Source organism: Bombus huntii, chromosome 11 (genome assembly GCF_024542735.1).
Source record: "Bombus huntii isolate Logan2020A chromosome 11, iyBomHunt1.1, whole genome shotgun sequence".
Lineage (NCBI taxonomy): Eukaryota > Metazoa > Arthropoda > Insecta > Hymenoptera > Apidae > Bombus > Bombus huntii.
The window spans coordinates 9,630,462-9,655,971 of NC_066248.1; the positions used below are offsets into that span (position 1 = coordinate 9,630,462).

General features: G+C 30.5%; 4 protein-coding genes, 1 long non-coding RNA gene and 1 other non-coding gene across 9 annotated transcripts; 4 read left to right on the forward strand and 2 right to left on the reverse strand.

Moving 5' to 3' along the window:
- The first annotated feature begins 432 nt into the window (after nt 1–432).
- LOC126871383 (transmembrane protein 59-like) lies at nt 433–3,844 on the forward strand. Its single transcript, XM_050630134.1, has 4 exons — nt 433–711; nt 798–912; nt 1,142–1,425; nt 1,709–3,844. Exons 1-4 carry the CDS (start codon nt 571–573, stop codon nt 2,036–2,038), a joined length of 870 nt encoding a protein of 289 aa, XP_050486091.1. The 5' UTR covers nt 433–570; the 3' UTR covers nt 2,039–3,844.
- On the reverse strand, nt 3,749–8,770 carry LOC126871350 (uncharacterized). The gene is made up of 5 exons (XM_050630052.1): nt 5,449–8,770; nt 5,140–5,350; nt 4,960–5,069; nt 4,520–4,894; nt 3,749–4,437 (listed from the first exon to the last, which is right to left on the reverse strand). The coding sequence occupies exons 1-5, from the start codon at nt 6,580–6,582 to the stop codon at nt 4,291–4,293; spliced, it is 1,977 nt and encodes a 658-aa protein (XP_050486009.1). The 5' UTR covers nt 6,583–8,770; the 3' UTR covers nt 3,749–4,290.
- On the forward strand, nt 8,666–9,784 carry LOC126871403 (uncharacterized). The gene is made up of 2 exons (XR_007691635.1): nt 8,666–8,812; nt 9,238–9,784. It is a non-coding gene; the product is annotated as an uncharacterized LOC126871403 (long non-coding RNA).
- LOC126871335 (uncharacterized protein PF3D7_1120600-like) lies at nt 9,712–14,553 on the reverse strand. Of its 3 annotated transcripts, XM_050630011.1 has the most exons (9): nt 14,283–14,553; nt 12,604–14,206; nt 12,442–12,532; nt 11,076–12,118; nt 10,781–10,994; nt 10,551–10,712; nt 10,183–10,471; nt 9,926–10,121; nt 9,712–9,848 (listed from the first exon to the last, which is right to left on the reverse strand). In XM_050630011.1, the coding sequence occupies exons 2-9, from the start codon at nt 13,945–13,947 to the stop codon at nt 9,780–9,782; spliced, it is 3,408 nt and encodes a 1,135-aa protein (XP_050485968.1). In that variant the 5' UTR covers nt 13,948–14,206; nt 14,283–14,553; the 3' UTR covers nt 9,712–9,779. The 3 variants fall into 3 exon arrangements, with proteins under 3 accessions (XP_050485968.1, XP_050485970.1, XP_050485967.1); XM_050630013.1 differs by having other exon boundaries at nt 9,712–9,862; nt 12,604–14,327; XM_050630010.1 differs by having other exon boundaries at nt 12,604–14,326.
- A 760-nt stretch (nt 14,554–15,313) lies between these two features.
- On the forward strand, nt 15,314–23,125 carry LOC126871480 (lamin Dm0-like). Of its 2 annotated transcripts, XM_050630360.1 has the most exons (9): nt 15,314–15,914; nt 18,798–19,110; nt 19,227–19,519; nt 19,649–19,843; nt 19,962–20,190; nt 20,285–20,506; nt 20,588–20,692; nt 21,239–21,297; nt 22,319–23,125. In XM_050630360.1, exons 1-8 carry the CDS (start codon nt 15,511–15,513, stop codon nt 21,260–21,262), a joined length of 1,785 nt encoding a protein of 594 aa, XP_050486317.1. In that variant the 5' UTR covers nt 15,314–15,510; the 3' UTR covers nt 21,263–21,297; nt 22,319–23,125. The 2 variants fall into 2 exon arrangements, with proteins under 2 accessions (XP_050486317.1, XP_050486316.1); XM_050630359.1 differs by lacking the exon at nt 21,239–21,297.
- Nucleotides 23,126–23,889: 764 nt separating this feature from the next.
- Trnav-uac (transfer RNA valine (anticodon UAC)) lies at nt 23,890–23,962 on the forward strand. The gene has a single exon. It is a non-coding gene; the product is annotated as a tRNA-Val (tRNA).
- The last annotated feature ends 1,548 nt before the right edge of the window (nt 23,963–25,510 follow it).

Here is a 25,510-nt window from a genome sequence, read left to right on the forward strand (position 1 = left end):
AAAACAATTGAAAATAATTTGTTATTAATTATTTCAACATTTTATCTCAACAATCAAATCAACATTGACAAATACTATAGCATTTGTCTTAATTTCCTATATGTAGTTTACACTGCTTTTTATCTTTAGTCATTTTTTTCAGTACTACTGTTAATCTAGAACTTAAAAATAAAATTTGTAAAAAAGAAATCATAATGTATCTTTGTAACATAATATATCATAACTTCAAATCTCAAAGAAAGATTTTGGTTTAATAAAAAGTTACTAACAGAATAATATTTTATGAAGCTCGTATGAAGCTTTTATTCATAATTTTACTAATGCATAGAAAATGTTACAGATTAGCGAATGACATGCATTTATAATTCCGAAAAATAATATTGATTGATTCTTATAGACGACAAACATGTCGACCAATGCGACGCATCCCACCATAATTAAATCGATATTTATTCGATTATTCGAGGAGCTATCAACCTTCTCTCAGTGAAGTCTCTTCGTCTAACGAATTATTTTGATTGATACGCTAAATACTCTTTTACAGAATACAGAACACAACAGTTCTCTGAGATGAAAAAAGAAAAGGGAATTATTTCGTTGCTGTTATTATTTATTATAAGTCTTGTACGTGGTGATATGTTTTTTAATCGTGTAAATCGACAAGATCCGTGCATTAACTTGTGCGAAAAAACATCATTATTTTTTACAAATGTACGCGTTATCAGCAAATATATGTTTATAAGTTACATATTATGAACTGATACATTAATGATGACGATGACGTTCATTAATTCTAGAGTAAATATGTCAAATCATGTTGTCAGCGAGGATGTAGATTCTTCAATTTAGTGGATTTACATTATGAATTAGAACTAAACAGCTTAAATGGTACTAGGGATGCCTGTGAAGCTTGTATGTAAAGCATATAATGATTATAATAGCATTTAAATTAAAACTAAATTTAATTTTAATTATAAAATAAAATATATAGTATAATATTTCATTCAATTATTAATTTAAAAGATTATTTTTGCATGCCAACTAAAAATATTTTTTATAATGTAAATTACTTTCCAAAAATTACGTAAGATTATTGTAACTAATAAATTTCTAAATAAAATATTTCTTCATTTTGTTGTAGCATGTGCAGAAGCATATACAGCTCCTCAAGATCACTATGCATGTAGCACTGGTTGTGATTTCATGGCCAAACAACGTGTTTCAGATTTGTTATCACTATTTTCTGTTGCTGTCTATATAGAGGAAGGTGTAGATTCCAACTTACTTGTAATGTCACCTGATATACCTGAAAATGATATTTTGAGTGATCCAGGTTTGCGGAAGGAACTTTTCCCAGGATGGTGGGATTTTAATGGATTTAAATTGCCACAAACATATATTAAGACTGTTCCATTAGATGCTGGGGTAAGTTTTTAACTGTGTATTTTATAATAAAAATTTAAATGATACAGTTTTAATCATTTATTGAAGATATCAATGAAACTAAATATATATATATATATATATATATAATTCAATGTAGCAAAAGTTTCTTGTTAATTTAATATTTCTATTTTTTAAATTTATTTTATTTTAATCATAATATATATTTCGTTTTCGATATTTATCTTGTTTGGAAATTTCACTTTATGTAGAATATATTTATTTATTATAAGTCATATAAATCTGATTGATCATGATATGATAGACAGTGGATTATGGTGTACCATCAGACTACTCTGGAGAAAATGACCAATCAGCTTCAGTACCTGGATCTGATTGGCTTCAGTGTGCCTCGAAACATATTGGACTACCACATTGGCTTTTAGCCTCTGCTATTGCAGCAGCAGCATTGTCTGCATTTTGGTTATGTTTATATCCAGAAAAACCTACTGATCCTTTTAAAGAAATACTTATTGAAAAATCTGATATTTCTCCAACAGCTACATTATATGTACACGAAGCACCATTTCATAAACAGCCTCCACCAAAATATTTTGATAGCATAGATCCTGCGGAAATTAATATCAAAGTTTAGCTAGAACCTTCAACTTTATAATTTTTTCAATAATTTTGAAGGTTGTTGAAATTTCAGTATAATAACGCCGTTTTTAAGAAATTGTTTATATTATGTATCATAGATTGTTGTGAATACTACAATTATTAAGAAGTATCTGCACTTTCAATTTTCAACAAAATTATTCATAGACAAAAGATAATCCTCTAAGAATATATGTGTATAAAAATAAGACTTTAAAAAGTTAATTGAGATTTTGAAACATACATATGAAAATTAAAATCAAAATAAATGATAAAATAGGTAATAAAATATTTTGTGGGGAAAATTTATGGTTGAATAAATGGTGATATATGATAAAATTATTTTGTACAGAATAACATTGTTTTTATAATAACAGATCTTATTATTCTTCTTTTCCCAATAGATAAAGTAACTGAAATCAGTATTGAAATAAAACTTGCAAAGTAAAAAGGTATATGCACATGTATAAGACTGCAAATTATGTACTTTATTAGTAATTGAGTAAGGGTTAAAAACTTTTGTATTTGTATCAATATATTATTTTGTTAAATATAATGTATAAATATAAGAAAATTTATGTATGATCATTGAAAGCAATTGCTTTTGGGAAGTTTTGTTTTATTGTTCTTACATTGGTTATTCATTTTAATAATGATAAATTTTATTTTACATTTAAGTACAGTCAGCTTGTTTCAAGATGTTTGTATATTTAATGAATGCACGTATTCTTTTGTATCTTTTATATCCTATATTATAGTAGTTTAATAAGTTTAAAATCATAAAGATGAATTTTGGAGTAAAAGGGTATGTATTTGTAAAAATTATAGTTAGAAATTTATTTTATCAACTTATCTCAACTTTTATTTTACATGGGGAAATGTGAAATATTGCAATTATAAAAACAAATATGATACAATGTATAGTTGAGAGAACTCTAAAACATTATGTATGATATTATGTTGTATCATTTAAATACATGATATCTTATGTCATTGTAATTATTGAAATATGGTTTGAGGCTTTTCGATAGTACATGTCGACTACATTATGCAGTAATATATAAATTTCATATTTTTTCTCAACAAACTAAAATTAATATATAATTATGTAACCAATGTAAGACATTACTTAAAAATAATTAAAAAAGTCACAATGTCTTTATCCTTTAGTAGAATATTATGAATTATTGAATATGCAATGTTTAACAATTTAATGTAATTTAAAATAAAGGGTCAATGAAATAGTTACACAATTATTAGTGTATTTATGTTTCAAAAAATGATATCTTTTTCGTATTACTGTAACGTTAAAGTGATAAAATATATCATGGTCTTATTCAGAATAAATATTGATATATATTGATGTAAATGTTACAAATACGATGCTAAGATGATACATTAATGTTATAAATTTTTTGATGAATTAGTTTATAAACAAGTTTTATGTGTCTTGTATATAATTATAGGAATTGATTTCAAAATTTGCTCTATAAAAAATGAGGAAACTTTTTTAATGTTTAATATCGATACCGAAAACTAAAGTAATTATAAGTCTTTGAAAAATTGTCAGATATATTCAAAACTTTAATATGTCATGAAAATTGTAACGGAAATTGAAGTTAAATGTTTCTTTTAATTATATAAGATGCAATATGCTGTAAATATTAATATAATTAAAGGATAAGAAAGTATATTTCAAACCAAAGTATCATGTTCCTTACATAGGGTAGTGCTAATTTATTGTATTAATATTTATTATCTCATTATACACTGCAAAAATAAAAAAAAAGATAAGGTATGCAAATAGTACTTTTTATTATACTCCATATTCGCACTATTTTATTCAAACAGAACAATTTTTAGAATTCTTATTATGAGACAGGAAGTTAACTTTAACACGTAACAAGTGACAAGATTAGCACCTTTTAAAATGTTGATTACAATCATCGAACATAAGTATATTCTACTGTAATAAGGAAGGTTTACATTAATAGTAAGTCATTTAATCTATTTAATGCAAAAAATTGTGTACAAAAAACAAAACTATTTTGAAATTCTTTTATTATTTTTTACGTTAGTTTGAAGTTTTCTATGATAAAGAATTATTTTTTTAATTCAAGATAGCCACAATATGTACAGTATAAAAAAGTATCCTGAATCAAAAAAATATTTAATTCTTAAATATAAAAGGAATCAATTTGTACAGTATAATTAACTTTGTTTAAATATTATCCTAAGTAATTAAAGCATTTACAGCCAATAAAGTTTTGGATCATCTCTTCTCACTTGTAATTTTAATACATGTCTATATATTTTTAATGCCGGACCTAGAAGTAAATCAAGTCCACTTAACACATCAGACCGTTTCAGTAATAATAAAGAACTGCCATCAATGTCCTGAAATACATATCAATATATGAAATATTTAATAATAGATACCAGATAACACAAGTTCTTTTTAGAAACAGAAGAAAAGTACCTGTTGTCTGAATACTTCTGCTTCTTTCGGAAAAAGTCTTGCAAAATATTGATATACTTGTTCAGATGTCCAATTAGAAGCATCAGGTATATTTGGATCAATTCCATCTCTTGGACCATCATCTTCCATTTGGTCGGAAGATCCTCTAGCAGGGGAAACTTGAGGACTTAGAACTGGGGGTAACACAGGCGGATTTGATGGCGTATCAGGCCTGCTAGTAACCAGATTAATATTCTGGTTTATATTTGTTTTATATTGTTTTTGAACACAATCATTGCACTGCCACTTTGAATTTGATTTAGGAATTATTATACGTGGTGTGTGGCAATAATAATGGTAAGCATCATCACAAGTAAAACATGTTGCAAGTGGTCCCTGTAAAATTAAGCTATATTACAATTGGGAAAAAGTTGTTAATATATTTTTTATAATCTACTTACAGCGTCTGAGGTTTCACAACATATTGTACAACTCTTGCAACGTTCACATTGCCAATTGCTACCTGCTTTTTGAATCATTTCTTCTGGACTATAAATACAACTTGGATGTGCTATAAATAAATGAAAATATATTAAATCATTAATTTAAAACATTTATCATATTTTCAAATACGATAATACCTCGTACAGTACAATCACGACAAGCAACTAAAGTCTCTTGCTTTTCTTTGGCACAAAGACTACATTGTCTACAAGGTCCATCCTTAACAGTTGTTTTAGAAGAATCCTGCGATTCTTGAGGTATAGAAGATTTATTTTGCGAGCCTGGTTGTCTCCCACGTTTTCTTTTTACAAGATTATTGTCAGAAGGATCAAATACTTTTTTTGCTCTCTGGAACGAAATTGTATTTTCAATTTTTTCAACATATACAAATCGAATTAAAAATCTTAAGCAATCAATTATATTTAAAAAATAGAAAAGATACATACCTTTCTACGAGCACTACGAAAGCCTCCAACATTAGTGTTGGATGGCGTAGGCGAAGGATTAGTGGAACTTCTCCCCGCATCCTCGTCCTCTCGTTCTTCGCTCAAATGTCCAGTCTCTTCTCTCTTTTCTTTTTGCGAATTTATTTCTTCTTTATTATCTTTTTGGTAGTCCTCAAATTTGATCTCTATGTCCATAGGGTCGTCTGTTCGAACTAGTAGGCGCTGTTTACGCTCAGCTTTCGACGACCTTTTAAGGTTATGAGTCTGATTATCCGTATTTTTTGAGTCTTCTTTCACGTCTTCAACGGAGGTTTGCGATGGCTCCTGCGGTTCTCGTTCTTTCGAAGAATCGTGTTCTACTGATGATTCGGTATTTTCGTTTCTTCCAACGATTATCTCGAAACATTCTTCTTTTCTGATCTGTGGATCAGATTTGGGGCTTGCCTGACGCGAGGACCTCGGTGTATTCGACCTAGAGTCCGTAATCGTCAGGTTTTCTGTTTCGTCAAAATCATAAAGACCACCTGTGGTTGATGAAACAGTTTGTAATTCCTTACGTCGCACGTTTCCATTCTCAAGGGTAAAAGATTCTCGATGTGGCTCAGCGGTGGTTGTCATGTCAGACGTCGCCACCAACGAGTAATTGCCGTTAGAAAGACGCGTCAAATTACCACTTGCTACTTCTTTTCCAAGAAAATCTTCTACCATACGTCTAGAAGTAGGATTTGAGACACCATCAAGCAACTGTTCAATCAATCTGTAAGCTGGTACACCTTGATCAAGGTAATCTGGCTCCTCGACAACGAGTTCTGCCACGGCACCCGCTACCATCCCGGAGTTTAATTTCTCTTTGACGAAACCCTCCGGTCGATTTTTGTAAAGCTGTAACCGTGACCATTTCGAGGCATTTCGGTAACTAGTATTACCCTTATAGTCGACCTGTATCACTTTTTCTGCTTCGATTAACCGATGAAGATCGGCTATGGTGTCCCGTGCATCTACCGAAAACTTCCTTAGTAAGTAGTTGCAGATGCGATCAGCGTCGGGTCGCGCCTTTCGTCGACGCAACTGATCTATTGCCTCCAGGATTTGCTCCTCATGGAGTATTTGCGTTTCTACTCGGTGTTGCTGCATTATTACGCGTCGATAAAATCTTCTCTGCCACAATAGTATATCTGACAATTTCTATTCACACGATCGTTAAAAAGAACATAGGACCAATGTAAATTCGTTTCACGATGATCTCTGCACGTTTTCACGGTGCTCGATGCATTCGCGCGTGATGTCATAACGACCGGCAAAATTCTATATATTGCGCGTATACATCCGCTCTTACTTTATCATTTAGTTGACTTTCGCATAAATGTCCGCTCTGTTTTCGAAATGATTCTTCTTAGAACGTAACATGAAAGCGAAACTCTTGCAACCGTATACCTATCTCAATTTATTATCGCGTAAATATCGAAAGTTCTTGATTACCATTCGAAACAATGGGTAGATAAAATGTCGATCATTCTTGCGGTGGAAACAGTCCGCTCCGCTTCGTATCAAGCGCAGAATCGTTCTTACACATATAAACAAGTGGAAGCAATACGTTATAATAAAAACGTGTATCTCAATATATTTCTACGTATACGGATTGTCTAGTCGCTTTTTTTTTTCAACTGTACAAGCATATCGGATTGAAATGAGAAAAATAACACGACCGATGAAACTCGTTAACGTGATGCAATATTATCGATTGCACGGATCGACCAAGTCAATAACGTGCAAAATCTATGGCGCATTCGGAACGCGCGAAATGTCCGCTAACTGTTTGGCGTTAATCAGCCGAGTAAAGCGATTAAACGCGGCTAGGAAAACGAAGCTCACGAATTATCACTTTCTACCGTCTTATGTCCGATACCGGGAGAGAATTTCGAATCGCGTACCACAACTGCGCTGATCCATTGTTGGACTGAAGCCGAGAGAGGTGTATACGACGGCGACGAAGAAGCAATCTGACAAAGTCAGGTCGTCCGCCGCTGCTGGATCGAACATCGAACTGCAGCGCGACGCATTTCACACCCTTTACACGCACTTTTAACGACGTCAGGATACTTTCGTGTCCACGTACGTAACTTCCTTCCGGTAATCGTCCTCACTGACGATTTAAAATTCGAACAAATCGTTATCGAGGTATCGCAGTCCGAACAAAGAGAACTGTCTTCGTATTAATTCGAAATTGCTTGCTATCTTTCTCTTTTGTTTCGCTTGTGAAAATCCACCGATCCATGCACCCATAAATAATGCCTTCTTCACGAGGACGAAACGGTATAATCGGGGAATAATCGCACTACATACGTGCCAAGTGACCGTCGAACGTTTTCGCCACGCGCCAATCGTCCAACAAAACGGATACCTTTCCTCTTTCGCTGATCTCTCTCCCTCACCGTTTGTCCAACAACTTTTCCACAGTATTGGCTCTCTTTCTGTAAGCGCGCTTCGCGACAGGCCACTTCGATACACGCGACTAAACGATACACCACGATTTTATGAGTCCACAGTCCTTATGTGCATGCCACACCAACGCGTATTCGCGCTTACGTGTATATATGTTATACGCGTATATGCGTATACGTACCACGCGGGATATATCGTCGCCGGTTGCGTTCCCTGTACGATACCTTTGTACGTGTTGACACTGTGTACAAACTGTTCGCTAAATCTTTCTACGCTCTATCACCTCGATCGTATGCGATGACAAGTACTACAATTTTAAGAATATCGATAAGCTTAGACAATCGTATCGCACAATAGCTATCGCAGCACACGGCAAACCTGCGAGACGCGGTCTTTTACCGAGGTAGACTCGGTGCGCGCCAGCCTCTTTTCTTACTCCCGGTTCGACCAGACAAAAATCATTGCGAATCCACGCACACCTACAACAACATCGATTCGCTTATTACAAATCGCTTTCACTTCGATCAGTTACGAATTTTTTTCATCATTTCCTATGTCGTTCCGCGATAGTTTCACGAACATCGCATAACTCCGATGTAGCGCAACGCGTGAGACGCGCTCTTTTCCTAGAGGCGGCCTCTTGTGCGCGCCGCGCTACCTCTGCTCGTTTCTACAGAACGCCCAAAAAGATCGAACTCGGAGAAACTGTGACGCACTTCACCTCACTGCCACTGTCACTTCCGAGAATTCTCAAAAAATCGTTTGCATCGCCGATTAACTTTCCAAACAAGCTGCTTTCACAAATTATTTCGACAAAAGCGAAGAGCGCGAAGCCGGGTGCGGCTACACGCAAGTGTGGACGGTCCGCCGCTGGAGTACGGAACACGCGGAGCGCACTTTTTGCGGGGACTGGTCCGTGCAGGTACGGCGATGTCTTTCTTAACACCCTGTAGGAATCGGCTTCTGCGCATTGCTTTACCAATTTTACAGTTATTCTAATAACACCTTTTCTTTTTCCTTTCCTACCTATTGTTATTTAACTATGTAATTTTGTCACCTTCTTATTGAAGTAATTCAATTAATAAAACATAGTTTTTTGAAAAATATTGATAGATATTCACGGAAAAAAGATTTTAGGAATTTTACTCTTAATAACCACTTTTTTTCATATTTTGCTAAATATTTAGTACGGTATGATATATTACGCAGAATTAAGCGATAATTTATTATATATGAGTTTAAAGCATAATGTATTTTTTGTAAATTTCAATTGAAATAAAAGTATGTCTTGGAAGAAAATTTTTTCTATGATTTACATGTGGTACGTTACTGTGTCTGTGATTTTAGAAACGACCGTGACGTATCGGCCATTCCCGAGCGCTGCTATCCTCGTTCCCGGCCGAGTAGCTCCCTTTTGAGCCTGCTTTCAGATCGACGGATCTGACGCAACAGATCATAAGCAAATTTTAAGATATGTTGCACGTGGCACAATTTAAATACGCTTATTTTTGTAGAAGCTTTTGATACCAGGCTCCGTTTGAAACGCGTAGAATTGAACTTTTCGAAGGTAACAAGAGTATCGAGAAAAGTATATAAACTGTTGATTATGAAAATACAAATACATAATGCGCAAAATAACGTACGATACAATATTAGATATATTTTGTATAAGAAAATATAGATTATAACTTTTTACGTTAGACTAACAAATATGCCCCATAGTAGTAAATGGATAAATAAAAGAAGGAAAATGGTAATTGTTTCGTGTTTCAAATATTTTATTGTAAAACACTGTAAAAAAATGTAAATGTAAAAAATACACACGTTGTAAAAAGCTTTATGTATGTTTAATAATACAACCATTATCAATTATAAAGGAATTTTATAAATTAAATATAGCTGTTTTCTTTGTCCATCACATTTGTACTTGTAAAACTGTGCCGCTGAAGTTTTGAAATCTGTTAAAAAAATACTATAATTTAATTACTATTTACAAATATGGATGAGTATTATTAAAATACGATTTTGTACATACCAAATTGGTCGGCTTTACTTTATGGATAAGTTTGTTACTATCCCTTAACGGACTTCGCTGGATATTGTTTCCATTTTTGACCTCAAATGAAGAATGTAATCGTTTTCTTATAGGAGGTGTTTGTGCTTTTGGAATACCAGATTCTGTTGGTCGTCGTTTAGGTGTCGTTTTCTTTGGAGATGGTAATTTATTACTTCTAAAAAATAAATTACTTTTTATTGTTCTAAGTTTTCAGATATAATATAAGTTCAACATACCTTCTTGGACTATTATTTAGCCCACTGTTATTACTGACATTTACACGTGTAGTTACTGGTGAAATGTCACAAGAAAAGTTACGTTTTTTTGGGCTGTTAGCTATATGCGATTGTACTTTCCGCGTTTTAGAATGTTCAGTATCTGGAGTTGATGAAGCTACCGGTTTTGAAGATCGCGATTTTTTTACTGGTTGAGGTCCGTTGGTTGTGGAATTAGGTGTACTACTAATTATCTTATGAGGTGGTGTTGTACTTCCAATAGATGAAGTTATTTTTTTATTAATATTTTCTGCAAAAAAGCCAAATAAAATATTAGTATAATAAGGAAAAATAGAAATATAATTTTTTTTATGTATTTAACAATATACCTCTTTTTTGCATATTTCCTATAGGAAGAATAGCTTTCATTGGCCCCTTTTTATTTATTATATCAATGTCTATCTTCTTCTTCAATCTATTTTTAACTGTACATATCATCGAAGTTTTCTCTTTCTGTAGATCTAAGGTTGCTCCCGTTTTAGTTTGTGTATCTAAAAGGAGATATAAATTAATTATCTTAAATATTTTTCTTGTCAATGTTATAAAAACAAAAAATTACCTCTTGGTAATTGATTTTTATTGTTATTTATAATGACTTTTTTATTCAATACTGGGCTAACAAAACCAGGATCACTAGGAAAACGTTTTGTTACTTCCTTCAATTGAGATGTATCTTTATTGGTAGATATTAATGAACCTGATTGAGTCTCAACTGGTGGTGTTTGAGATACAGATACGCTTCTTCTAATAAAATTTTTACTAATTGTTTGCTTCTAAAATAGACATCATCATCTATATTAATTTATTAGGCAATTTATTAAAATTTTGCAATTTTTTTATAGTATTATGCTTACTTTTGATCCTAAGTTTAAACTCAATCTATTAACCGATTTCGATAGAAATGATGACTGCTTCTCATTTTCAGATTTTAGTTTTGATTTTTTTGGAGTTTGTTGAATTTCTATATAATCATTCTTATTTTTTGTATCTTTATCAACATTACAATTATTGGAAGCAACATTCAATACCTTTTCTAAATTTTTAAGTATATTCAAAGTTGGATGTTCTTCAGTCTGTCTACATATTAATTTTCCTATGTTTGCAAGCAGTTCGATTACCACTTTTTCGTTCAATGGACTGTTATTTTTCTCTTTACAAGAAGAATCGTTTTCAGATATTTTTTGAGCACTAAATTCATTTTTATCTTTTTCTTTGTTTATGTTTTCAATATTTATTTCGATTTCTGAAGTTTCACATTTTTGTTTCTTATTTATATTACTTAAGTACTTTTGATTATCAATACATTTACTCGTATTTACATCATTTACATTAATGTCTTCAAAGAATACTGATTCTTTAATACTTTCTGTTGAATCACCAGTCAAATTACCTTCTTTACTATATTCCATATTATTTTCTGCCACATTTTTAATTACTTCCAAATTACTACTTGATTTTGGTGGACTCTTTGATAAATTATTGGTTGTGTTAAAATAAGTAGTTAATAATTCGGTATTGTTCTCACAATTAATACCTAAAACTTTCTCCAAATTTTCCAATAATTTATTTGCTTCTATATTCTTTTCTGTTCTGATTAATTTTTTAAGGTCTAGTAAAAGTGTTACTGCTGTAGTACGTTTTTCCATTGATATTGGTTCAACAAGTTCCATTTCTAAATCTTCCATATCTTTTTTTATTTTATTACTAAATTCGTCTTTTCTATCTTTATATGACTCATTATCTTTATTCTCTGTAACTTTTATATTTTTTGATTTTGATCCAGCTCCATCAGGAGATACAGGCAATTCAATTAAATTTTCTGAAGTTTCATCATCAAATGCTGGTAACAACTCTAATGTCCATGAAGGATTGCTTGTAATGAGATCATCAATGCTTGCTAAACAATAAAATGCAAAATACATATCATTTTAAATTATTGTTGCAAATGTATATTTAAACTATGTATACATTTAAGTATCAATTTTGCTTATTTTAAAAATATATTCTAGTACCGATCATTTCTATATTTTTTGTTTTAGATATTTAAGGCTTAATTATTGATCTCTTTTATTATCTACTCTTGCTACATTTTCTGGTATTAAAATTTTATTAGATTAACATTATCCAAAGAAGTTAATGAGAATTAGATTTTTGATAAGCAACATTGATATGGTACTTATTATATGTATTTAAAAAATATTGAATGTAATAAAAACTTACAGCCCGAACTGGTTTTTATGGCCAATTCTTCAAAAGTTTTTGCAAGAAGTTTTGCTTCCTGAAGTATTGATTTATTAATCTTATTTCCTTCCTGTAAAGTAAAAATGAACTAAGAAATGTTTTTTGACAAATAATTTTTTATATATAAATTAGGAAACTTACAAGGAATACAGAATCTGACGATGTATCTGAAATAGTACTTTTATGGTGTTCATTGCTACAATTACTGTCTGGTGTGAAAACATCAACATCTATTAATTTATTATTTATATCACACATTTCATTTTTTTCAGTTACAGTTGTACATTCTTTTATATCACTGGGAGAATTATATGTGAGTTCATCTTTATTACTGGTACAATTTTGAGGAATGTGAATCCCTGATAATCTTGCTTTAAGTTTATTAAATCGGTCTGTTAAATCAGACAATGAGGATCTTGTTGATACATTTGCTACAGAAATCTCTAAATTCTTTGTTGGTGATAATGCAGATTCTCTTTCCTTATTATGATCTTCACCTTCAGTTAATTTTGTATTTCCTGATCTTTCTGACGAACAACTTTCTAGGAATGTTCGATTCATAGTTCCATTTGATAACATTAGTGATGAACTAATATTTGAGGAAACAGAATTTAATTTAGGTATAGAAGAAATATTTGACAAATTTGAAGATATAGAACTTCTACTATCACTTTTTAAAAATCCTTCATTTAGCATGTCAAGCGAATTTAAGGAAGAGATGTTACTTGCACTATTAGAATTAGTTCTTAATGATGCAGATAGTGATATTTGATGTAGACATTCTGATCTCTTTGGAGATGTTCCTCCTTGTGAAAAAGAACGCCTAGATTTTGCAATTTTCAAAGTTGCATTAGGAACTAACATTTCTTTTTGTAAAGTAGATTTTATTTCATTTTTATTTGATTCACTGTTTTCTTCAAATAATATATCATTCATCACAGATTGATTCAAGATGGATAAATCAAGATCTTGCACATTAATGGTAGGTATAACATTATCTGATTTAAAATTATTGCTTAATATATTAGTATTACCTGAATTAACAATTATACTTTTACTAGTTATTTTATTAGCTTCTGCATTGCCTAGATTTAATTTGTCATTAATCAAAAACTCATCTAATGTTTTATTCAGTTTTAACTTTTGTCTGTTTTTCTTCTTAGAAACACGACTATCTGGTAAATCAAAGGAACCTGATCTTAAATAAGTATTCTTTTTGCATTTTATTTTCAATGCTTTTTCTAAAGTTATTTCAAAAGGATCATCCTTTTTCTGAATATATTCCGTAGTTTTATGTAGCACCATATCAAAAGGATTATTCTCTAAACTATCACGTTTTCCTATCATTAGAGAACTTGTTTCGTTCATTCGAGTATTATAGTTATTGCATATAATATCTGCAGGAGCTGGTATTAAAGGCGATGCAAGTCTTGAACTTAATGAACCCTTTCTGTCAGGGCTATCTAAATCTATAAGATCACACATATTCGCGTTTTTCTGTTTACGACGTTTGAGATCTTCACTTCCAATAATAGTATTACAATGTTGTCATACCAATTAAATGTTCCTAAAATCGTAACGAAATTTTATGATACATATTATTATTATTATTATTTGCAAACACCGTTGTCACAATCTGTAAATATGTGAGTTGTTTCTCAACAAATACATAATTTCTTGATGTATATTCAATTTCACTTTGATCATTGATATTTAAAAATCATTTATGTTATATGAATACCACCTTAAATATAAATTGTTTATTTTTTGTATAATATTCACGTATTCGGAGATACTAACGTCTAAGTCTAGATACTTACAGTTACTATTACAGACAATTTAAAAGTTTTTACTTTACTGCCCCCTAGTAGATATTTAAAAACTAAATGCTAAACGGAAGTTATTTATAACGTATTTCAAGATAATTTAAGAAACAAAAATAAATATATGCAAAAACTATTAACAAGTTAAAAAATTATTCTAGCATAGAAACTTAATTTCTAGATCATAAAAATTATAAAAGAAGCACATGCTTAAAAGTTATATTGTTATATTTTCATACATGTATTACCATTCCCTACTACTACAAGCATATTCACATTTCAGTCGCCGTTATACGTCACAGATCTTACTATCAGAAATCAGAAGTTGTGTGGAAACTCATTAGCGTTCTTGATTTCCTACAGTATTAAATCATATGAGTAAAATAGATTATTATTATCACATTAAAGTATGCAAAATATTTTAATATGGATATATGATATCTTTTCTTTAAATTAATATTGAATTCTAAATATATGAGTATAAATGTATGAAATTTATGAGCATCGTGAACTGTTTATAGAAACTATTTATTTATATTATCTCTACTTATGTAATTCAAGATTACCGGATAATAAACAACTCGTTATGGTATCCTTGAAATATTTATTCAGATATAAGAGAATCTACATTGTAAAACAACAAAAATGATTTAGCGATAATATCTAATGTATAAAATTATAATAAGAACTTATAATTTATATTACTATTTTTATATATATTTAAATTTTACATAATCTCTGTATAAAAAACTAAATTTAAAATCTGGCAATTTATTTAAATACCAGCAAGTTTTATTATATATATATATAAAATCGAAACTTTTATATTTCCCTTCTTTTTATACAAGTTTTCTAGTAAAAGTCAAAGATTGTCGATGCGTTTCACTAGTGGTTAAACGTTCCGCTATTGGCGGGGACTTAGAAGGAAATGACACGCTATTGGCCAGCGAGCGTTGTGTATACCGGACGTAACCTATCGCATTGCTCCGTTGCGTTTACTAACGCAATATAAAGATGCACATAAGGAGATTGCTTCGTTAATGTTGGCGTCACCGCTAAACAGTTCTTCCGTTGATCGAGGCAAGAGGATTTGGGCTTCGGTAGTTTTTTAAATTCGCTGGAAGCGTCTTTCACGGACACGGTGTTATTGTGCACCAAATTGATGATTTGATAGTGCCAGGGCGAGTGATAGTGCAATAAAAAAATTGATTTATTGTGAAACAAAATGTCAACGAAGGCAACGAAGAAGAGCACAGCGGCGAGTTCGAGTAGCAACGTGCAGTCGTCACAATTCAGCACGTCAACGCCGATCGGCCAGCGGCCAGGGAGTCCTTTGAGTCCGACCCGTTATTCACGTCTTCAGGAAAAGCAAGATTTACAGAATCTAAATGATCGGTTGGCTTGCTACATTGACAAAGTACGACATTTGGAAACCGAGAATTCGAGACTTACGCGGGAGGTACAGACGACCCAGGAGACTATCACCCGCGAAGTATCTAATATAAAATCTATGTACGAGCATGAATTGTCCGATGCAAGGAAACTATTGGATGACACTGCGAGAGAACGAGCAAAGTTAGAAATTGATACCAAACGGTTATGGGATAATAACGAGGAGCTCAAGTCCACGTAAGTCACATTTAGTTTTATTCTGGTCGAGTGATAATGCGTCTCGGAAATACGTATGAATCGATGCAAGCCTGATTTCAAAGGGACGAGGCCGAGGCGATTATAAAATTTACGATTTCTTGTAACCAGCATGTCTCATGTTTTAGCGTTAATTCCCGCTATGTTTACGAGCTCGAAACCGTTTGATTTGCATTTATATTTTATGTATATATTGTATATAATTTGCATTTTATTACGCGTTATTTACAAAAATATCGCAAAATTTGGGGTATAGATGGAGGTGATTATTTGGAAAGTTATGATAAAGGTATACTTATATTTATAGTTCATGATATATTTTTGCAAATAGTATTATTGTTTTGCAATAAATATTTCCGAAATTTATAAAAATAAATGGTTGATTCTGTAAGAGTTGTTTACATACGGTTCGTTAGATATATTTTCTATCTGATTCAATGTTATTTATAAATTTCATATCACCAATTAAAATGTAACAATATTTGAATGTGTTTGCCGAAGAAAATGATAAAATTAATATTGATACTTAAAATTAATATTGATACTTAAGAAAAAAATTTTGTTCTCTAATAACAAAATAAAGTATATTTGTAAATAAAATATGTGGAATTAAAAGAAAATAATACATGTTTAAAAAATTATTAGAATTAAATACAAGGATATCAGGAAGTAATATATTTTATAATTGTCTATTTTTATACTTAAAAAATGTATTTCGATATATAGACGTACATTATACTTCAACATTTGCATGTTAGAATTCTTATTACTCCTACATTTGCTTGTATACATTAATGAATGGTAAACATGTGTAATGATATGCAAATGCTTTATACATTGGTTTAATGTTAATTTAATGACTCTTAACTTAATTCAGAATTAAGCCATTGTATACATTTATTGATACAAATTGTTTAGTTACATTGTTTTATTACATGTATTATGCACTTCACTTTAAGTGTGCTTCACTCTAAGTCAAATGACACTATCAATGTTGATTGCTATAACTAGGCTAGATATCTAAGGAACATCAAACATAAATGGGATTTTTATATTATGTTAATGCAATAGAAATTCATTTATAGCATTTGTATAGCTTTATCAAAATATGGGTATAGATATATATTTGTGAAAAGAATTTGTACGTTTGTTTACTTTTCCCTTTTCCTAATTGTTACATTCTAATCTAAAGAAAATATACCACGAAGTTTATCTGTAGTAGTTATCTATAGTATTCTTTAAAATCGAATATCAATTCCTTATGTTTATTTTTCCGAAATATATATCGCTAGAACGTAGTTGAATGAAATTTTCAAGAGAATGATGTTCCATTGATAAAATTCGTTATAAAATTTTCGGAATATTTGGGTGTGCCTAACTAACTTGAAACGTGACGTTACTACGAGCGATTGTGTCACGTTTACTATGCGGCGGTGATGTCATCTTCAACCGCATGTATAACCTCGACTAAAAACATTGACCTCCTTTCGAGCAAGCGTTTGAGCAATCGATAAAAATACAAGTAAAACGAGAAACGAGAAGCGGGAAATACATATTACTTTGTTTAACAGGCTAAAAGATAGAAACGAATAAAAGTATGTATGTATATACATATAGTATGTAGAAATGTCTTTAGATTTATTGTAAACATATATTTAATATTATGAAATATCGAAAATTTAATAGTTTATATTTTTATGAATAAACACAAGTAATAAAATGAAAAACTAATGTTTCGGTTGGATTGAAACTTTGACTCTTTGTAGTTTACATACATAGTATATTTTGAGGAATATCAATATAGTACATATGTATATATTTGCTTGTGTTTTGTTTAACGGAATATCTCCACTATGTTTTTGAACTCGACTGCTGAGGGTTTTAGCGTCCGGATTTATATTCAGTTTTTTGTTTTATTTTGTATTGTAAAGTGTATTGTAAAGTGTAAGCCAGTCGTTAAAAAATTCGAAATGTGTAATATTTTTAATTTTCCCAATCATTTTTTTATCGATCTTCAAAATTTACTGCAGTTATCATTATGATGAAATTATATGTAACATATATGTATACATACATTGTCAATGTTGGCTATATAGCAGTTATAAAAAACGATACTTCTTGGTGAAGGAAGTGACATTGATAGAGTTGTAAAATACTTGTTTTCGTATGATGATCCAAACCTAGCGTTTTTTGTGGTAAAATCTTGTCATGGGTAAAATTTATATATGTGTGGCCTACAAATTTTACTTCATTCCAGAGAATCGTTTTTATTTTATATACTTATTATTTTTTAATTGAGTATTTGAATTAGTCTTTATTTGTTACATTTTATTTTATTTATCACATTTTTATATCACATTGATACATATTATATTTTACGAGTCTAATATACTGTACATTTTAAACTAACGAAATATTAAAACTTTTCGAGACATCGTTGTACAAAATAAAATTCTCGATGTGGGTCGTTGCCTGAAATAGAAACGCTAAAGCTCTCTTGTTTTCGACTACCAGAATGTCTTAAATGATTAAAATTTTTTCATGGAATTTATTATGTATATACATACTTAGAAGAGAAATATGAAAAGATTTTTTGTATTATATAATGTCAAATTTAATATTTTTAATACATAAATGGAGAACAATGCATGAGATTGCACTGTTGAGTTATGAAAGTTTTAGATATTATATTTAAATATAATATGATATTATACATTTTATCATATATAGATTATAATATTTTAATATATTATATTATGATATTAAATATTAATATTATAATATTAAAATATCTAAAATCTATAACTGTATTTTAAATATTTCTTAGCTAATAAATTTTGTAAATATTTTGTGTGGTTTTCTCAGATTAGATAAAAAGTTAATGGACTTACAAGTTGCTGAAAGAAATTCATTATTATATGAAACACGCTATAATGATTTACAATCACAATATAATCAGTGTCAAGCAGAACGTAAAAAGGATACTGAGAGGAGAAATGAATTAGAACAAGAAGTAGAGAAATTGAAGGCATTGTTAGAAGATTCCCGTAAACATCTGGGAGAAGAAACTCTACAACGTATTGTTCTTGAAAATAATATTCAAAGTTTAAAGGAAGATATTAGCTTTAAAGACCAAATGTATCAACAGGAATTAACGGAAACACGAACAAAGAGACAGGTTTGTATTTGACGGTATTTAGTTAGTGCCATTTTAGAAAATAACCACATAGTTATAGGTATATTTAGTATAAATGTTTCTGTATGATTGTCCATTTTTACTATATTTTATTCTAGATTGAAATCTCTGAAATAGATGGTCGTCTTGCTGAGGAATATGAAGCTAAAATGCAAAAATCTTTGCATGAATTACGAGATCAATATGAAGCTCAGATGCGAGCTAATAGAGAAGAAATTGAATTGTTATATGAAAATAAAATTAAAAATTTGGCAGCCCATGCCCAACGTAACAGTGGAGCAGCAAGTTTAGCTGTTGAGGAATTAAGGCAAACAAGAACAAGGATTGATACACTTAATCAAAGAATCAATGAATTGGAAGCATCAAATAATGCTTTTAGTGCACGAATAAGGTAATTTATTATGAACTAATTGAATTTATATTTTTATGTAATAAATTTTAAGTATTTTAAGCTATTGTACAAGTTGTAATAATTTAAATATAGGATAAATTTAAATTTATTGTACAAATTTAAATACAGGGATTTAGAAAATTTACGTGAAAATGAGAAGGCCCGTCATGCAGAAAATGTAGCATCTTTGGAAGCAGAGCTAGCACGTATACGTGATGAAATGGCTCAACAAATACAAGAATATCAAGATCTTATGGATATCAAGGTTGCTCTTGATTTGGAAATTGCAGCATATCGAAAACTTTTGGAATCTGAAGAAGCCAGGTAATACAGTTAATGTTCTATAAAAATATTTATAAATTTTATATATTATAATACAATGTAGTTACAAGCATTAAATGAAAAAGAATTTTGTAAATATTTCATATTTATTTATTTACAGATTAAACATCATGCCTGTACAGTCAAGTTCAACAGCGTCTAGTGGCAGGACTACTCCTTCAAGACACACGCCATTAAGAGGTGGAAAACGAAAACGCACTTTGTTAGAGGAAAGTGAAGAACGTAGTAGTACTGATTATAGTGTATCTGGAACATCTAGAGGGGACATAGAAATTACAGAAGCTGATCCTCAAGGACGATTTGTCAAACTCACCAATAAAGGCAATAAAGTAAGATATTTAGCACTGAATAAAGTATTCCAGCATGTTCAATAATTCTATCATACTATATTTAATGTTTTCAATTTATTTTTATTTTTTATAGGAAATAGGACTTAGTGGTTGGCAAATTATTCGTAAAGCTAGTTCTCTGGAAACAGTATTTAAGTTCCATCGTACTGCAAAATTAGAAGCAGGTGCAACTGTAATGGTGTGGTCTGCTGATATTGGTGCTACCCATGAACCACCATCAAATATTGTTATGAAAGGCCAAAAATGGTTTACATCAGATGTTATGACAACTACACTTCTTAACAACGACGGCGAAGTGAGTATTTCTTACATTTTGTTACTACTGTGTTATTCAATGAATGTAAAGAATATCTTCAATATTTTATTGTTCAAATAGGAAATAGCTACTTCAGAGTGTAAAAGACAACAATTGTCTACATCTCTATCCCGACATAGGGAAAACTTGGGTTTTCGACCTTCGGAAGAACTTCACCATCAACAGGTATGTATGAATATGCAGATACAATATTAAGATAGAGGTTATAGAATTATACACATTATGATAGTCGATCTTAATTCGGCTTATTCTTTTTTTTATCCACAGCTAAACCAAATCTTAAAAGGTTTATTTTATTATTTAGGAATAAGTATTAGTGTTATATGTTTTTAAAAATATTTTAATACTATTTTACTCAGTAATGATATTAATAAGAACATTGAAAATATAAGTGAGAAATATCATAAATACGACCTTTAAAAATTGTTACTGTATCAATGTCCATAGTTGCAATGAAAACTTAAAAACCAATTACAAAATAATTAATGATCTTATTATTTCGAAAAATTGTTTCTTTTTTTGTAATTGTATTTAGTTAATGAAGACAATGTGGCTATAAAACATTCTGATTTTCTTGTCATTTATTTTTATAAAATTCTTATACAAAGTTTCTTTAAGTTTTCTTTAAATTGATTTTATTGTTACATTTAATGTTTTAAATATAAAATAAAATCGGGATATGTATCATCAACGAATCTTCTTATTCCATAGAGAAGATATCTCTACCCATATTAAGTGGGCGAGCGAACGGTTCTGATGGGTCAATTTATGTAAGTTTTCTACTTATCGAACGTTAAAATAGTCGTCGATGATCAATGTCATTCGCGCTTTAAGTAAAAGAAATTATTTGCTTTGTGTTTTCTTCTTCACAGCACTTTATTTTCATGCTCACGCTTAACTAAAACATCATGAATGTTAAGAATATAATGTAATTTTTGGTTAAAATATAAACATCTCATTAGTTAACCACATTGTCTTTAAGATATATATTTAAACAAACTCATTATACATATAAATATACAGTTATTGTTCAACATTTTTCATTATCATCGATATTGTTATTAACACAATACTATTGGTATTCTTACTTATTGATACTTATATCAACTAAAACGTTAAAATACTAAAAAGTTATTAACATATAGTCCATCACTTTATTGCTGTTATATTTACTTATTGAATTGTTTGAAATTTATACGAATCAACATCTTTTTTTATATATAAAAATAAAAAAAATTATTTTTCATTTGTATTTATAGAGGCTTATTAGAAAATTTCGCCGATGTGATGCATGCATAAACATTATTTTAACATTTTTCCAGAAAAGTTTGGTATTAACTAAGTGAAATCAGTTGATGGAAATATTCATCAAACGATTTCATTGTTTCAAAAGTACATATATATCATTCGTTAAATTTAATTTACAGAATAAAAGGTTCCATTAAAATATACAAATTGCCTGCGTCAGTAATAAAATAATTATATATTTCTTACCAATAAAGTAAATATTATGTGCGTGTATATTTTTAATATATGTACGTGTGTATATCTTTACACGCATGTAAGAATAAACGTACAATATTTATTTCTCTCATAAATTTCTTCATAAAAAATTAACATTCATTAATATTGGCTTAAGATTCTGTAACTAATAATTGTCGAATAATATATATATAATGACATAATATAATCATATCATGCCAGTTGGATTCATCGAGCGAACCAATTTTAATTCAGGTATCCAATCTTAATATTTTTGTCTACGTAAATATGATTCTTTTTTTGTTTCAGGGTGATCCTCAAGGAGAAGAATTTTGTCGCCTTATGTGAAAATAAGTCCACAAAATAATTTCAAGAATTCTAACAGCACGTTTTTAAAAATGCTTAAAAAAAGGTACACAGAAAAAGCACGAGAGAATTTGGTTTAGAAATCAAATCTCAGAAATTTCATTAATATAAAGAATTCATATAAAGTTTCGAATGATATATTTTGCTTAAGAAAACAATAAAGAAGAGATTAAAAACAGAATTCACGACACATGTTAGTACTTTATATTTATAGAGATATGTACTACATATGAGAAAATATTCTGTAATATAATGTTTAAATCAAACTTAATGAAGAGTTTCATGAAGATCGAAACGATTATTGCATTTACATATTTGCACTTCGTACAAAACTTATTTGTCTGTTATATCAGAGTTGCTGCTTTATTGAATAAGAAGCACGAATAATCTTTTCAACAAATAACTATTTTTGGCGTACCATTTATTTCTACCTAGTCGTTATCGTGCCTTTTTAAATGTAAAAGAAAGAGATCTTTTTTCTTAGTAGGTAGTAGTATTTATTTTTAAGTACAAACCCGGATGCAATAGGAGCATGATGCCCGCCGTATATAATATTCAGATTGATTCGTTTGACAGGAAAATATTTTCTGATATGTATACTGAGTTTTCTATTAATTAATAAGACAAGTAAAAAAATGGAACTATGTTTATTGCAAAATGTATCAGCTCCGCCATCCGGAACATCATTTTGTTAATTGTATTCGACTTTATACCATTTATACAAGTAATAAAAATCTATAATTAACCATATCCCTATTATCTTTTCTTATAGTCCTTATCTGTCATTAAATTCTATGTAATTTAATCAATACAAAATTTATATTTTTCTCTTATAGAATAAATTTCAATTTTGCTTTTTGTGTTAAAAATTTAGTAAAAATAATATGATATCCATTCTTTCAATTTATTTAATAATTTTACTAAGATTTTAATTATTTTATCGTGCACAGTTCTGAACGGTCGGTATTACAGAATGTCATGCCATAATTTCTATATTCTCTGTAGCAAATCGCAAAGGACCTATAGGAACGTTCAGACGATCAACATTATTGTCAATATTTAAGGTTCTCAACATTCTATTGACAATATATATTGATCGCCCAGACTTTAGATGGTCTCTTAATATATATAATAATGTTGAGAATCTTAAATATTGACAATAATAGTCATAATAAAATATTGATCGTTTCAAGATATGTGATTCTTCTCGAGATCGATAGTTCAAAATGTGAGACATGAAGTTCCATTTAATATCAGGTCTATTCTATACTTAGTCAATCCCATGGCGTTACAATTATAGAACTATTTTTTATCAGTGATGTGCTGCCATCTGATGGTGACTGGAGTAAGTAATTTTGAATTAAAAATTCCTTAGTTGATTGTTATAATTTCTAATGTTGTATAATTTTTATATTAGATGTTATTTGTAAGTAAAGATCTTGACAATATAATATAAATATAGTGGTAAAATAATGGTGTAGCAGATTCATGTTAACGAAAAACTGCTACCAGCGGGTTCCGTGGTGTAGCGGTTATCACATCTGCTTTACACGCAGAAGGTCGCCGGTTCGATCCCGGTCGGAACCACACTTATCCTATTTTTTTTAAATATTTTCGTTTTACAATTAATAAATATGCTTAAAAACGCCAATCAATAATAGTTGTAAACAGCAAAGGGTAGAAAACACATTATCTTCTTTTGCACCTACTTTATTCTAATACAACCCTTATCACAATTCCAAAATACTGTCCATTAAAGAGAGAAATATATATATATATAATCTTCATAAATATAGACAAAAATCATATTAATCATTATTGAACAACAATTACAAATAAGGGTGTCGTAGCCCTCCGTAACACGTACAACATAATATATTACATTATAATGCAATGTATCCACTCGTCTTATGGCTTGGAACGAATGAAGAGTTCGTCTCAAAATATATAAAGAAAGAAATATAACATTTTCTTTCAATGATAGCAAACAGGAATGAAGACTAAATGACGTTTTTTACACTGTATATAGAAAGTATGGGCAAAACCAGGTGCCTGGCTTCATTTAAAACATCAAAACACCGTGTAAAGACTTTGGAATATAATTCAGTTCTTACCGTAATAGATTCTTTAAATCCGAGCGTTATAAAAAGCTCAATTCATCAACGCGACACTGAAACTTTTTAACTCGAAATTCTTGAACTTTCAATGAATGAAAAACTACGACGTTCTCTGTTCTGCGATTGATTTCTTACTATCACGAGGTCCAGCCGCGAACGTAACATCATCCGTTGGCCACATATTGTAACTCTTATCTTAGAAAGATATTAATATGCGTCATGACCCGCGTATCCCAGTTTGCTCCACATTTCCTATCATTAAGCTGTCATCGTACTCCTTTTGTTCGGGTTATCTGCGCTTCGTTTATAGTTAATTATCACACCTGACATTTAAAATCCAGTTAAACGAAGGGAGAAGAAATGGAGGGAATCACGGAACCGGAAATCAAAATTGGTATATTCGGCTGGCGTTTGCCCTGTCATGCGTTTGTGTTCGCACGATGGGATGAACAGAGTGTGTTTCTTTCGTTTCTTTTCGTTTCTTCATTCACTGTTTCCGTTCTAACCATCTGGCAATCCACCTGCACCGCGTCGCAGCCAACTGCTTCGTTTTTTTGGCATCGTGTAACGAGAGCAAATCCGGTTTTTAGTCGGGCTTCGGCTATTCAGCGCTTCTTTTTCAGCTGGTGTTTTATAGAGACCCAATACAGGACGACAGGACGACAGAACGGAGAGTAGCGTGGACATCGATGCGTCTTCGAACGATCGCGTTTCTTCTTCCTTCTTCTCTCGTTCTTTTTCGTCTCGTCTTGCAGAGAATCGCGAAATCGACGTGATCATCAAAGATTCAACTGCGCATGACGATACGGATCGTCGATGCTCATGCGATGCCCACGTTCCATCAAATTTCTCATTTTATGTACCGTGTGTATATAACGCGATTGATATCGCATCGACTCTTTCCGTCAGTGACATTTAAGCGATGACATCCCAAAAAGTACAAAATTACGACGAATTATAATTAGTGACAGGCATTCGACCCTCAGTTTTGAGACGATTTTACGTTCTCTGAGACTAT

Bases quoted from the DNA above. Each gene is read 5' to 3' on its own strand.
- LOC126871383 (XM_050630134.1), top strand. From the start codon at position 571: ATGAAAAAAGAAAAGGGAATTATTTCGTTGCTGTTATTATTTATTATA. The intron at 913-1,141 runs GTATGTAAAGCA...ATTTTGTTGTAG, and splicing joins TAGGGATGCCTGTGAAGCTT to CATGTGCAGAAGCATATACA. The intron at 1,426-1,708 runs GTAAGTTTTTAA...ATGATATGATAG, and splicing joins CTGTTCCATTAGATGCTGGG to ACAGTGGATTATGGTGTACC.
- LOC126871350 (XM_050630052.1), bottom strand. From the start codon at position 6,582: ATGCAGCAACACCGAGTAGAAACGCAAATACTCCATGAGGAGCAAATC. The intron at 5,351-5,448 runs GTATGTATCTTT...ATTTCGTTCCAG, and splicing joins TTCGTAGTGCTCGTAGAAAG to AGAGCAAAAAAAGTATTTGA. The intron at 5,070-5,139 runs GTATTATCGTAT...ATTTATTTATAG, and splicing joins TCGTGATTGTACTGTACGAG to CACATCCAAGTTGTATTTAT.
- LOC126871335 (XM_050630011.1), bottom strand. From the start codon at position 13,947: ATGTGTGATCTTATAGATTTAGATAGCCCTGACAGAAAGGGTTCATTA. The intron at 12,119-12,441 runs GTAAGTTTTTAT...TTTATTGTTTAG, and splicing joins CATAAAAACCAGTTCGGGCT to CAAGCATTGATGATCTCATT. The intron at 10,713-10,780 runs GTAATTTTTTGT...ATCTCCTTTTAG, and splicing joins TAAAAATCAATTACCAAGAG to ATACACAAACTAAAACGGGA.
- LOC126871480 (XM_050630359.1), top strand. From the start codon at position 15,511: ATGTCAACGAAGGCAACGAAGAAGAGCACAGCGGCGAGTTCGAGTAGC. The intron at 20,507-20,587 runs GTGAGTATTTCT...TTGTTCAAATAG, and splicing joins TTCTTAACAACGACGGCGAA to GAAATAGCTACTTCAGAGTG. The intron at 20,693-22,318 runs GTATGTATGAAT...TTTTTGTTTCAG, and splicing joins AAGAACTTCACCATCAACAG to GGTGATCCTCAAGGAGAAGA.